This window comes from Podarcis cretensis (assembly GCF_951804945.1).
Source record: "Podarcis cretensis genome assembly, chromosome: 7".
In the NCBI taxonomy this organism is placed as follows: domain Eukaryota; kingdom Metazoa; phylum Chordata; class Lepidosauria; order Squamata; family Lacertidae; genus Podarcis; species Podarcis cretensis.
Window position 1 is genome coordinate 92,849,269 of NC_137176.1, and position 12,434 is coordinate 92,861,702.

Below are 12,434 nucleotides of genomic sequence, written 5' to 3' on the forward strand. Positions count from 1 at the left end.
CATCGTTTCCAGGCCTTTGACCATTTTGGTTGCCCTCCTCTGGACACGTTCCAGTTTGTCAGTGTCCTTCTTGAACTGTGGTGCCCAGAACTGGACACAGTACTCCAGGTGAGGTCTGACCAGAGCAGAATACAGTGGCACTATTACTTCCCTTGATCTAGATGCTATACTCCTATTGATGCAGCCCAGAATTGCATTGGCTTTTTTAGCTTTTTGTATCGATTTATAGGGAAAGCAACAAACGAGGAAGTAAAGACTGATATAATTTCAACAATCCAATTTTTAGGGCCCGGCACGTGTTGTTAATTAGCAAATGACTCCATAAATGCCTCCGACACCTATTCCAGGGGAATAATCTCTGAGGCTGGCTTCCACAATTCAAATTTTGTGATTGTTCTTATCTCAATACTGTTGGCTATTTGCAGATTAGTTGCACTGCAGAAGGCAATCTGGGGAGACCACACATTCAAGAAACGTGAAATAACTTTTGCTAGGTTTTAAGAACAAAAACAACAAGTCCTTTTACACTAAATTACATGATATCAATAAGTGTGAGCCATCCGCCAGGGTACTGAGAGACCTAGGTGCTGCTCTTTATATACTATAGCCAACAGCTTAATTACCACAACTTAACAGCACCTGCTATACTGCTTCACAGCTGTAAGTTATTTGCTCTGGCCTTTAAAGAAATACGCATTTTGCGGAACCATTAATGAACCTTCAAATCTAAAGAGACCATTCAACAAATAGAAGCTGCAGCCTACATTCCTAAACTTCAGTGTATGTTAAAATACCACTGGTGTTAAAAAAAGCTTTCAGAGCTTTGCCCTGCATCTTTCTCTGGTATTCTACTTTTTGTTAAATACCACCAGTACATTCAAATGTGTGTTGGGTCATTCCTGTTTCTATTGCCACTTAATAGAAATTACATTTTAAAACCTCGCCTGCCTTTTCTGTGATTTCGGTGTTGCCCTTGTCATATATCTGTGCAAAGCTTGTGAATTTTAAAAAATTAGAAATTTGAGGGTAGTGACCTGTTTAGGGAAGTTTTTAGTATTTAATGCTGTGTTGTTTTTAACACTCGATTGGAAGCCGCCCAGAGTGGCTGGGGAAACACAGCCAGATGGGTGGGGTATAAATAACAAATTATTAGCTGGGAGCACTGTCATACAGTGGTTCCGCTCCTTCCTCCTGGGCCGTGTCCAGAAAGTGGTGGTGGGGGGTGAGTGTTCAGAGCCCTGGGCTCTCACTTGTGGGGTGCCTCAGGGTTCCTTCCTCTCCCCCATGCTTTTTAATATCTATATGAAGCCGCTGGGAGAGATAATCACGAGGTTTGGGCTGGGTGTTCATCAGTATGCGGATGATACCCAGCTCTACCTCTCTTTCAAATCAGAACCAGTGAAGGCGGTGGAGGTCCTGTGTGAGTGTCTGGAGGCGGTTGGAGGATGGATGGTGGCTAACAGACTGAGGTTGAATCCTGACAAGACAGAAGTACTGTTTTGGGGGGACAGGGGGCGGGCAGGTGTGGAGGACTCCCTGGTCCTGAATGGGGTAATTGTGCCCCTGAAGGACCAGGTGCGCAGCCTGGGAGTCATTTTGGACTCACAGCTGTCCATGGAGGCGCAGGTCAACTCTGTGTCCAGGGCAGCTGTTTACCAGCTCCATCTGGTATGCAGGATGAGTCCCTACCTGCCAGTTATCTCCCGCTTGGACTACTGCAATGCGCTCTATGTGGGGCTACCTTTGAAGGTGACCTGGAAACTGCAACTAATCCAGAATGCGGCAGCTAGACTGGTGACTGGGAGCGGCCGCCGAGACCATATAACACCGGTCTTGAAAGACCTACATTGGCTCCCAGTACCAATTCAAAGTGTTGGTGCTGACATTTAAAGCCCTAAACAGCCTCGGTCCAGTATACCTGAAGGAGCGTCTCCACCCCCATCATTCTGCCCGGACACTGAGGTCCAGCTCCGAGGGCCTTCTGGCAGTTCCCTCACTGCGAGAAGCCAAGTTACAGGGAACCAGGCAGAGGGCCTTCTTGGTGGTGGCGCCCTCCCTGTGGAATGCCCTCCCACCAGATGTCAAAGAGAACAACAACTACTAAACTTTTAGAAGACATCTGAAGGCAGCCCTCTTTAGGGAAGCTTTTAATGCTTAAAAGGTTATTGTATTTTAGTGTTTTGTTGGAAGCCGCCCAGAGTGGCTGGGGAAACCCAGCCAGATGGGTGGGGTATAAATAATAAATTACTATTATTATTATTATTATTATTATTGGCATCGAAGCAGAGGAAGGAGGCCAGATGTCAGAATCATAGAACTTGAGAGTTGGCAGGGACCCCCTGGCCTTTGGCTTGGAATCTTCCGTTGTGATTCTGTATTGTCGCGGGTTGGGCTGGATGATCTTTGGGTGTCCTAAGATTTCTTGCAGCGGCATTTCCAGGGGCTCCATCCCTTCTCCTCTTCTTCCTCAGGGGTGAAGCTGCCTTCAGCCTGCCTGCTCTACCCGGTGTCCTCGGCTGGGGTGCACCAGCTGGTGGAGTCCATCAACACCCTCCAGGGTGAGCGGAGCCGGCTGTCAGAAGAGGTGACAGGCCTCCGTCAGCAGGCCGAAGTGCGGGAGAGAGAGAAGCAGCGGCTGGCCGGGAATTTCCACCATCAGGTGAGGCGGAGGGCCGGGGGGCGTTGGGGGTGGTCGCCAGGGGCCGGGTCTCGCTGCCTTCTGGGTGCTGTTGTGCCCAGCGGCTCCCATCGTCCCTGAACGTCAGCCAAGCTAGCCGCCGAGGCTGCTGTGAAATGGGGCCCATACAGAAAGGGCTTCTTTGCTCAGCATGTAGTTAAACGGCGGAACTCCCTGCCACTGGAGTCAGTGGTGCCCAGCAACCGAAGGGGCTTTAAAAGAGAATTGGAGGAGGAGAGGGCTATTGGAGTGGCTGGGAAATCCAGCCAGGTGGGCACAGTATAAATAATAAAATTATTATTATTATTACTACTTAGGGACCTGGTATTTACGGGGCCGCGTCTCCTGGTCTGCCCCGCAGAGGACCTTAAGGTCCATGAATAATCATAGTTTAGAGGTTCCTAAGGAGTCAGACTACCCTCCACCAGGGCCAGGGCCTTCTGAGTGATGGCTCCGACCTGGTGGAATGCTCTGTCCCAGGAGACCAGGGCCCTGCAGGATTTAACCTCCTTCCGCAGGCCTGACCTTTAAAGCCCTAAACGGCCTCGATCCAGTATACCTGAAGGAGCGTCTCCTCCCCCATCGTTTTGCCCGGACACTGAGGTCCAGCTCCGAGGGCCTTCTGGCGGTTCCCTCACTGCGAGAGGCCAAGTTACAGGGAACCAGGCAGAGGGCCTTCTTGGTAGTGGCGCCCGCCCTGTGGAACGCCCTCCCATCAGATGTCAAAGCGATAAACAACTACCTGACATTCAGAAGACACCTGAAGGCAGCCCTGTTCAGGGAGGTTTTTAATATGTGACATTTTAGTGTATTTTTCATCTTTGTTGGAAGCTGCCCAGAGTGGCTGGGGAAACCCAGCCAGATGGGCGGGGTACAAATAATAAATTATTATTATTATTATTATTATTATTATTATTATTATTATTATTATTATTACTGTAAGACAGAGCTATTCTGCCTGGCTTTCAATCTGAATTTAGCCTGATCTTTTATTCTCCTTCCTCCCCTTTTTATGAAGATTCCCCGCTCTGGGATCCCACAGCTAATTCTCCCCTGCTCTCCTTGCTGGCCCAGATAGGACTAACTTAGCCAGCTAGCCCTGGGTATCATCTAATGTATATTGGAAGGATTTCCCCCCTAAATTGATTTTTGATTTTATTGTTATTCACATTTTATACCGTATTTTTTGCTGTTTTTTGTAGCATCAATTAAGTGTTTTAACTTTGTTGTTAGCCGCCCTGAACCGGGAAGGGCGGGGTATAAATAAAAATTTATTATTATTTATTATTACTACTACTGCTACTACTACGGGCACCTACTAGCCACAAGGGCTGCACTCTGCCTTCTTTTTGCTTAACTGCCCAATCTGGTTGCACACCAGAGAGGCAGGGATTCTTGAACTGCAGTTCCTGCATTGCAAGGGGGTTGGTCTAGCGGACCTTTAGGGGTCCCTCACCACCCTGCGGTTCTCTGATTCAATAATAAATAATAAATAAATAATAAATAATAAATAATAAATAATAAATAATAAATAATAAATAATAAATAATAAATAAATAACTTTTATTTTATTTTATTTTTAAAATTATTTTTATTGAGTTTTCCACTTAAATCATATTCACATTTTGTTACATAATTCTATGACTTAATATATTACTCTGTAAGAGCATCAACCTCCTTCCCTCCCTCTTTCGGACTTCCACATAACTTCCCATATTCTTCGCATTTCTATAAGCACTTAATTACCCGTTGTCAAATTATAATGTTCCACCTTATTATCCGTAAATCAGCTCCTTATATTTACATTACAAAACATTTCAAGTCAAGCCTACAAACGTTTCCAAATGTTTACAATTTTCTTAATAATAAATTTTATTTATACCCCGCCCTCCCCGGCCAGAGCCAGGCTCAGGGCGGCTAACACCAAGAAAATCACAATAAAAACATAATGCCCCCCCCCCAAAAAAAACCCAATTTAAAATACAGGTTAAAATGCAATTTAAATGCAGGCTCATTTTAAAATAGCCTATAAACCATAAGGGGAGGGAAACATAAGGGTCAGACTGAGTCCAAACCAAAGGCCAGGCGGAACAGCTCTGTCTTGCAGGCACTGCGGAAAGATGTCAAGTCTATGATCCTGTACGAAGGAGACCCTGACGAGATGAGGCAGGTCTGTTTCCTGCCTTTACAAAAAGAGTGGGGTTTGAGGGAGCGTAGGGCAGAGGGAGGGTGACTTTCCTCTTGTTCCTTCCTCACCAGATCCAAGGGCTGAAGCAACAGATCCAGGAGCGCGAGGAGGAGCTGGAACGGCTTCGCATGGGCACGGTGAGGAGAGCTGGAGCCCCATCCCCGCGTAGCCCTCGCACTCAGGACCGGGGAGAACTGAGCCTGGGTATTGGGGCAGTACCCATAGCAGGGGGTGGGAAACAGTGCAGGACTCTGAAGGTTTTGAAACAGAGGTGAGATGGCCCTCTGCCCGGGATTCCTCTTTGTGGGAATCCTTTGTGCGAATCCTTTGCAGGGATGCAGGAGAAGATATATTGTTTGATAAAAGCCTTTCCAACTTGTGTAAACAAGTTCACAATTTAGCAGAGTAACATTCCCCTTTTAAAACTCACAGCAGATGCGTTTGCTCAGACTCGCGAAAGCCTCTATAATAACTGTTCTGGTAAGGTAAAGGGACCCCTCACCATTAGGTCCAGTCACAGACGACTCTGGGGTTGCGGCGCTCATCTCGCTTTATTGGCCGAGGGAGCCAGCATTTGTCCGCAGACAGCTTCCAGGTCATGTGGCCAGCATGACTAAGCCGCTTCTGGCGAACCAGAGCAGTGCACGGACATGCCGTTGACCTTCCTGCTGGAGTGGTACCTATTTATCTACTTGCACTTTGACGTGCTTTCGAACTGCTAGGTTGGCAGGAGCAGGGACCGAGCAACGGGAGCTCACCCCGTCGTGGGGATTCGAACTGCCGACCTTCTGATCAGCAAGCCCTAGGCTCTGTGGTTTAGCCCACAGCGCCACCCGCGTCCCGAACCGTTCTGGTATTTCCCCCTTATTCTCTCATAAAAGATAAGACACGGCCAGTCTTCTATAAAAGTATAAAAAGAGTTTACTCACTCACATTCTGTTCACGATTGGATCCCAGAAGGCAGACTTAGCTTCAAAAAGTAACATATACCTGGAAACTATCTCATAAGAAGACAGTCCCTTTGTCCTCTCTTGGCTGAGCATGTTTGGCTAAACAGATGTTGCTCTCAAAGAGAGAGAGATGGCTGCCCTGCCCTGTGCTTTTGTCGTTACCTGCACAGGTGAGGCCACGCCCACCTCTAGTCACATGCAGAGGAAGTCTATCCCAGCCCAGAAGGAAACAGGAAGTTTACCTGCTAGCTGGACAAACATTCCTCCCCATGTGTAAACATGTTCACTCTAGGAATGTCGTACTTGACTGCTCTTGTGTTTCACATCCCACACTCTTGTGATTCCGGCATAGCTGTCAACTTTTCCCTTTTTTAAAAGGGAAATTCCCTTATTCTGAATAGGATTCCTCTCAAGAAAAGGGAAAAGTTGACAGCTATGGATTCCGGCATTGCAGGGGGTTGGACTAGATGTCCTTTGTTGTTGTTTAGTCGTTTAGTCATGTCCGCCTCTTCGTGACCCCCTGGACCAGAGCACGCCAGGCCCTCCTGTCTTCCACTGCCTCCCGCAGTTTGGTCAAACTTATGCTGGTAACTTCAAGAACACTGTCCCACCATCTCGTCCTCTGCCGTCCCCTTCTCCTTGTGCCCTCCATCTTTCCCAGCATCAGGGTCTTTTCCAGGGAGTCTTCTCTTCACATGAGGTGGCCAAAGTCTTGGAGCCTCAGCTTCAGGATCTGTCCTTCCAGTGAGCACTCAGGGCTGATTTCCTTTAGAATGGATTGGTTGGATGTTCTTGCAGTCCATGGGGCTCTCAAGAGTCTCCTCCAACATCATAATTCAAAAGCATCGATTATTCGGCGATCAGCCTTCTTTATGGTCCAGCTCTCGCTTCCACACATCTCTACTGAGAAAACCATAGATGCCCTTGGGGTTCTATAATTCTGGAATTATAGAGGTGGTCGTGGTGGGGAACCCTTTGTAAAGGAAACCCTCAGGTTTTTTTGTCTCCCGCCCCCCAGGGAGTGACCGACTCGGAGAAGCGGATCCACAACCTGACGGTGGAGAACGAGGGGCTGAAGCAGAGCCTGAATATCACCCAGGGGCTCCTGCAGCAGCTGGCCACCGTCTCCGCGCAGCCCCCTGCACAGCTGCTGAAGGTGAGAGACCCCCTTTCCTCCCCACGTCCTCATTTAAGCCCCAAAATAATCCTGCGAGGGTCTTCCTAAAAAAAAAAAAAGCACAACAATTTTCAGGGTGTCCTGGTTTTTACTTTTTGAAATAGGGCAACCCTAGAGGCAGCGAATGGCCCCCAAGGTCACCAGGGATTCGAACCTGAGTCTCCCTGGTACTAGTCCAGCACTCTAACCACTGCACCAAGGGGGCTCTCTTATTTTGTCCTTTCCAGACCTGCATTTTGTGGTACTGTTGAGGGAGGCAGGAGAGGATATATTGTTTATTAATATCCTTCCTAACTTGCGCTAGCAAGTTCTATAACTTAGCAGAGTTTTCCTCCCCCCAAAAGTTTTGGATTTGAGTTTCTACTGAAAGGAGGCTGCTTTTTAATGTTGTATTTTAATCTAGTTTTTTAAAGTTGTATTTCAATCAATTGTTTTATATTGGGTGTTAGCCGCCCTGAGCCCGGTCTTGGCTGGGGGGGGCGGGATATAAATAACATCTATTATTATTATTATTATTATTATTATTATTATTATTAAAATGCAGAGTGGGTAGCTGGTTGCAGGCTTGTTTAAGCTTTTCAATATAGATTCCTGGTAAGATCCTTTATTTCCCTCTTAAAAGAATAAACACGCCACAATCTTATTTAAGATATATAAAAGTAGTTTACTCACATCATCATCAGTTCACAGATGGATCCCTGAAGGCAAACTTAGTTGCAGATATATACATGTGAGTCTATCCTATATGGAGATAGTCTCTTTGTCCTATGTTGGCTGAAAGCTAAAAAGCTGCTCCAATGACGAGAGGAAGTCAAAAAGAGAGAGGGTGCTGTGTGCCCCTTGTGCTTTTGTTACCTGCACAGGTAAGGTCACGCCCACCTCCAGTCACATGCAAGAGGAAGGATGCTCCAGGCCAGGAGGAAACAGGAATTTTTCAACTGGCTGGTCCAAACATCCCCTTCGCATGTCCACTCTAGGAAAACAAGGAATGTGGTACTTGACTGCTACTTATGTATCACATCCCACAAGCAGGAGGGTTAAGAACCCGGGGAGACGGGGAGCCTGCAGGACCAGGCCAATGTGGGACCCGCTCCGTGACTGCAGAGCGTCGGGTTTTAAGTTGTTGCAATCTGCCCTGGCGAAGGATCAGGGTAGGGACACCAGAAGAGCCCTGCAGGATCAAGCCACTGACCCAAATAGTCCAGCATCCTCTTTTCACAGGGGCTAACCGGATGCCTCTTCTGGGAAACCCAAGGAACTGCGCACAAGAGCAACTCTCCCCTCCCAACAACTGGGATTCAGACGTATTACTGCAAAGAAAGAACATAGCCACCCTGGCTAGTAGCCATTGCTGGCCTCCTCCTCCTCCATGAATTTGTCCAATCCTCTTTTAAAGCAATCTAGATTGGTGGCCAAATCCACTTGCAGTGGGAGGGAGTTCCACAGTTTAACTCAGTGCGAATGAGTTCTTTCTTTTATCTATCCTGAACCTTCCAGCATTCACAGACCCTCTAAGTGTCCCTGTTTTCCATGATCAGTCCTGGATTTACAGAAGCCATCCCAGTTTCTGATTTGATCCTGAAATGTCCTGCTTTTCCTTAGGATGTCCCTATTTTCATTGGAGAAAGGTTGTTTAGTTACTTGCTTCCTTGGCTCAGGGGTTGCATAACTCTGGAACAACAACAACAACAACAACAACAACAACAACAACAACAACAACATATTTATACCCCGCCCATCTGTCTGGGTTTCCCCAGCCACTCTGGGCAGCTTCCAGCAAAATATTAAAATACAATAATTCATCAAAACTTCCCTAAACAGGGCTGCCTTCAGATGTTTCTAAAAGTCTGATAGTTGTTTATTTCTTTGACATCTGATGGGAGGGCGTACCACAGGGCGGGAGCCACCACCGAGAAGACCCTCTGCCGGGTTCCTTGTAAGTTCACTTCTCGCAGTGAGGGAACCGCCAGAAGACCCTCGGAGCTGGACCTGGATGATGGGGGTGGAGATGCTCCTTCGGGTCTATTTTGATTGCCCTTTTCTGATACGGCTTTCTTTAAAAACCACTTCTCAAAAGTCATTAATAATCTGCCAGCCTTTCTTTGCAAGAGCTGACGCTTTAAAAAACAAAGAGGCTTTTTTTGGCCAGAGGTATTTTTAAAGCTGTGCTTGAGGTTGTTCTGTACTTGCGGCAAGATTGCATGCGCTGCACCAGAGCTTTCCAGTTCTCTGCCGGCAGCAGAGATGCAGAAGGTGAGACCGAGCAGGTGCTTCTTCTGCACTCTAAAGAATAAAACACCTGCTTCTCCTCCACCCCCAGGTAACTTCCTATAGCACATTGGTTAGCATTTTGGTACCCGGCCAGCTTCAAGGTGATTTCACAAAGCCCTAGGCAAATGCAGCCCAAGATAGACTGAGGATGGCATGATTCCTTTTGCTCTGCCTCAGCCACCGGGGTCTTCTTCTGGTGGCCCCACATGGAGCCCTGAGGTTCATCAGCCCTTTACCAGGGGCCAATTCTTTGGCCTACTAGGGCCTGCCCTGAGGAACTCCTTGCCAATGGAGGTTTGGTAGGAGTCAACCCTTCTCGTTCTTGGATGTCTTCAGAAAACTGCACTATTCTTTTTTTTTTTAAATAATATTTATTAAAGATTTTCAAATATAACAGAAAAAGAAAAACATCCAAATTTAAAACCTAATTTTCATTGGCATCCTTCCAGGACTTCCCCTCCCCTCCCCCTCTTGTATTCCAATTCTTTCAAATAAATTCAACAAATTCTTACCCCAAATTTTAAAATTATTTATCATTGACCCAATTTCAAAAAATATTTTCCCATCCCCCCTGCACTATTCAGTCAGACCTTTCAAAGCACAACACACCTTGAATGACAAATGTGTGGGATGTGATACATACCGTATTTTTCGCACCATAGGGCGCACTTTTTTCCCTCCAAAAATGAAGGGGAAATGTGTGTGCGTCCTATGGTGTGAATGCAGGCTTTCGCTGAAGCTGGAGAGCGAGAGGGGTCGGTGCGCACCGACCCCTCTCGCTCTCCAGGCTTCAGGAGAGCCCCACCGCCAGCCCCACAAGCTCGGGGGACAGCGGGCAGGCGGAACGCCGCCATCCCGCTGTCCCCCGACTTGGTTAGAAGGCTGGCGGGGGGAGAAGCCTGCTCCTCCCCGTCGCCAGCCCCGCAAACTCGGGGGACAGCGGGAGAGGCGCAGCACGCCCTTCCCGCTGCCCCCCGAATTGGCTAGAAGGCTGGCGGGGGGGGGGGGGAAGAAGCCTGCTCCTCCCCATCACCAGCCCCGCAAACTCGGGAGACAGCGGGAGAGGCGTAGCGCGCCCTTCCCGCTGTCCCCCGACTTGGTTAGAAGGCTGGCGGGGGGAGAAGCCTGCTCCTCCCTGTCGCCAGCCCCGCAAACTCGGGAGACAGCGGGAGAAGCGCAGCGCGCCCTCCCGCTGTCTCCCGACATGGTTTGGAGGCTGGCGGAGGGCTTCCTCCTCCCCCAGCCCCGCAAGCTCCCAGAGCGATGCCAAAGCTGCGCGCAGCTTCGGCATGGCTCTGGGTCCCGTTCTGGGGGAGGGGGAAGCTCGGGCTTCCCCCGCCCCAGCCCCGCGTCTCCAGCCAGGAGAGGGTCACGGGGGCTGCTTTAGCCCCGCGCGCGCTCTCCCGGCTGGAGAGGTGACGCGCGGCTATGGCTGCTGCTCCCTGGCCTGCTCTTTGGGGCTGGTGGTGGGCTTCCCCCGCCAGCCCCAAAGAGCAGGTCGAAAGGAACCTGAAGCCTGGAGAGCGAGAGGGGTCGGTGCGCACCGACCCCTCTCGCTCTCCAGTCTTCCAAGGTAGCCGCCTGAACGCACCTTAAACGGCACCTTGTTTTAGAGCGGGAAAACAAAAGGGGGAAAATTCTCCCACTCTCTGCGCAGCGCTTCCTGCCACTTCGCTGAAGGGGCGCTGGGCAGAGAGGGGGAGATTTTTTTCCCCTTGTTCTCCCCCCTCTAAAACAAGGTGCGTCCTATTGTCCGGTGCGTCCTATGGTGCGAAAAATACGGTAAGTAGCAGTCAAGTAACCACATTCCTTGTTTTCCTAGAGTGGACATCCAAGGGGATGTTTGGACCAGCCAGTCGAAAACTTTCTGTTTCCTCTTGGGCTGGGACATACTTCCTCTTGCATGTGACTAGAGGTGGGCGTGACCTTACCTGTGCAGGTAACAAAAGCACAAGGCACGCAGCCATCTCTCTCTCTCTCTCTTTTCTCTTCTTCTCCATCCTCCTTTCGTCATGTGAACTGCAGTGACTGCCAGTCTGCTGTCACTGGGATTAACCCCCTATATGGGGTAGATCCATATGTACATATTTGTAACTAAGTCTGCCTTCGGGGATCCATCTGTGAACTGATGATGATGTGAGTAAACTACTTTTATACAGTCATACCCCTAGTTACGTTTGTTTCAGGTTAAGTCTTTTCAGGTTGCGTCCCACGTCGACCCGGAAATACCGGAAAGGGTTACTTCCAGGTTTCGTCACTCGCGCATGCACATGGGCTCAAAATGATGTCACACGCATGCTCAGAAGTGGCAAATCACGAGCTGCACATGTGCAGACGCGGGTTGCGTTCTGCTCATGTTGCAAATGGGGCTCCGGAACGGATACCGTTCACAACCAGAGGTACCACTGTATATCTTAAATCATCATCCATCTTTATTACGGTCCAGAGACCCAACAAATCATTACAAAGCAATACACAGTTCATACAGCCTACCTCCAGGTTAAACAAGCATTTTGTTCAGAATATAGGGATCATTAGTTCTTGCAACCACCGATAAAAACTTTGCCACTGCTAATGTTCTAGCATTTGTCCGGTCTTCCAATAGGAACCTGACATAGTGAGCCTCTGATTTTCCTGGGAAAGGTACCAGCAAGGCTAATATCAGTTCAGCCCTGGCTTGCTCGTATTTTGCACAATGCAACAAAATATGTTTTATGAAATCGATGTCTTGAGCACACGAGCAAAGTCTGTCCTGGTAGGGAACTCTTCTCAACCTGCCATCCAACAATACAGAAGGAAAGACGTTTAGTCTGGCTTTGGTGAAAAGCCTTCGATAGTTTGGTACTGTCAGGTTTTTAATGTAAGGTGTTAACTTAAAGACATGCCCATATTGTACTCCTACTGCCAGCGAACTACAGACTGCGTGTGATAGAGATTGCAAGTCTCTGTGTGCATTATCCCATAATCTTTGCTTTAGCATCTTTTGGGCGCCTTCATAACCCAGGTAATACAGTAATACAATCTTAAATATGATTGTGGTGTTTTTATTCTTTTAAGAGGAAAATGAGAGATCTTACCAGGAATCTGTATCGAGAAGCTTAGACAAGCTTGCAACCAGTTGAGCATTTAAAGGGGAATGTTAAAACTCTGCTAAGTTATAGAGCTTGCTAG

At 48.3% G+C, this 12,434-nt stretch overlaps 1 protein-coding gene across 1 annotated transcript in view; it reads left to right on the forward strand.

Moving 5' to 3' along the window:
* The window catches only part of KIFC2 (kinesin family member C2), a 54,535-nt gene that overhangs the window by 18,068 nt on the left and 24,033 nt on the right, over positions 1-12,434 (forward strand). The window contains exons 5-7 of the mRNA XM_079984217.1: positions 2,472-2,659; positions 4,937-5,002; positions 6,834-6,971. Of these exons, the coding sequence (XP_079840343.1) occupies positions 2,472-2,659; positions 4,937-5,002; positions 6,834-6,971 (392 nt within the window). The remainder of the gene's footprint in view (positions 1-2,471; positions 2,660-4,936; positions 5,003-6,833; positions 6,972-12,434) is intronic.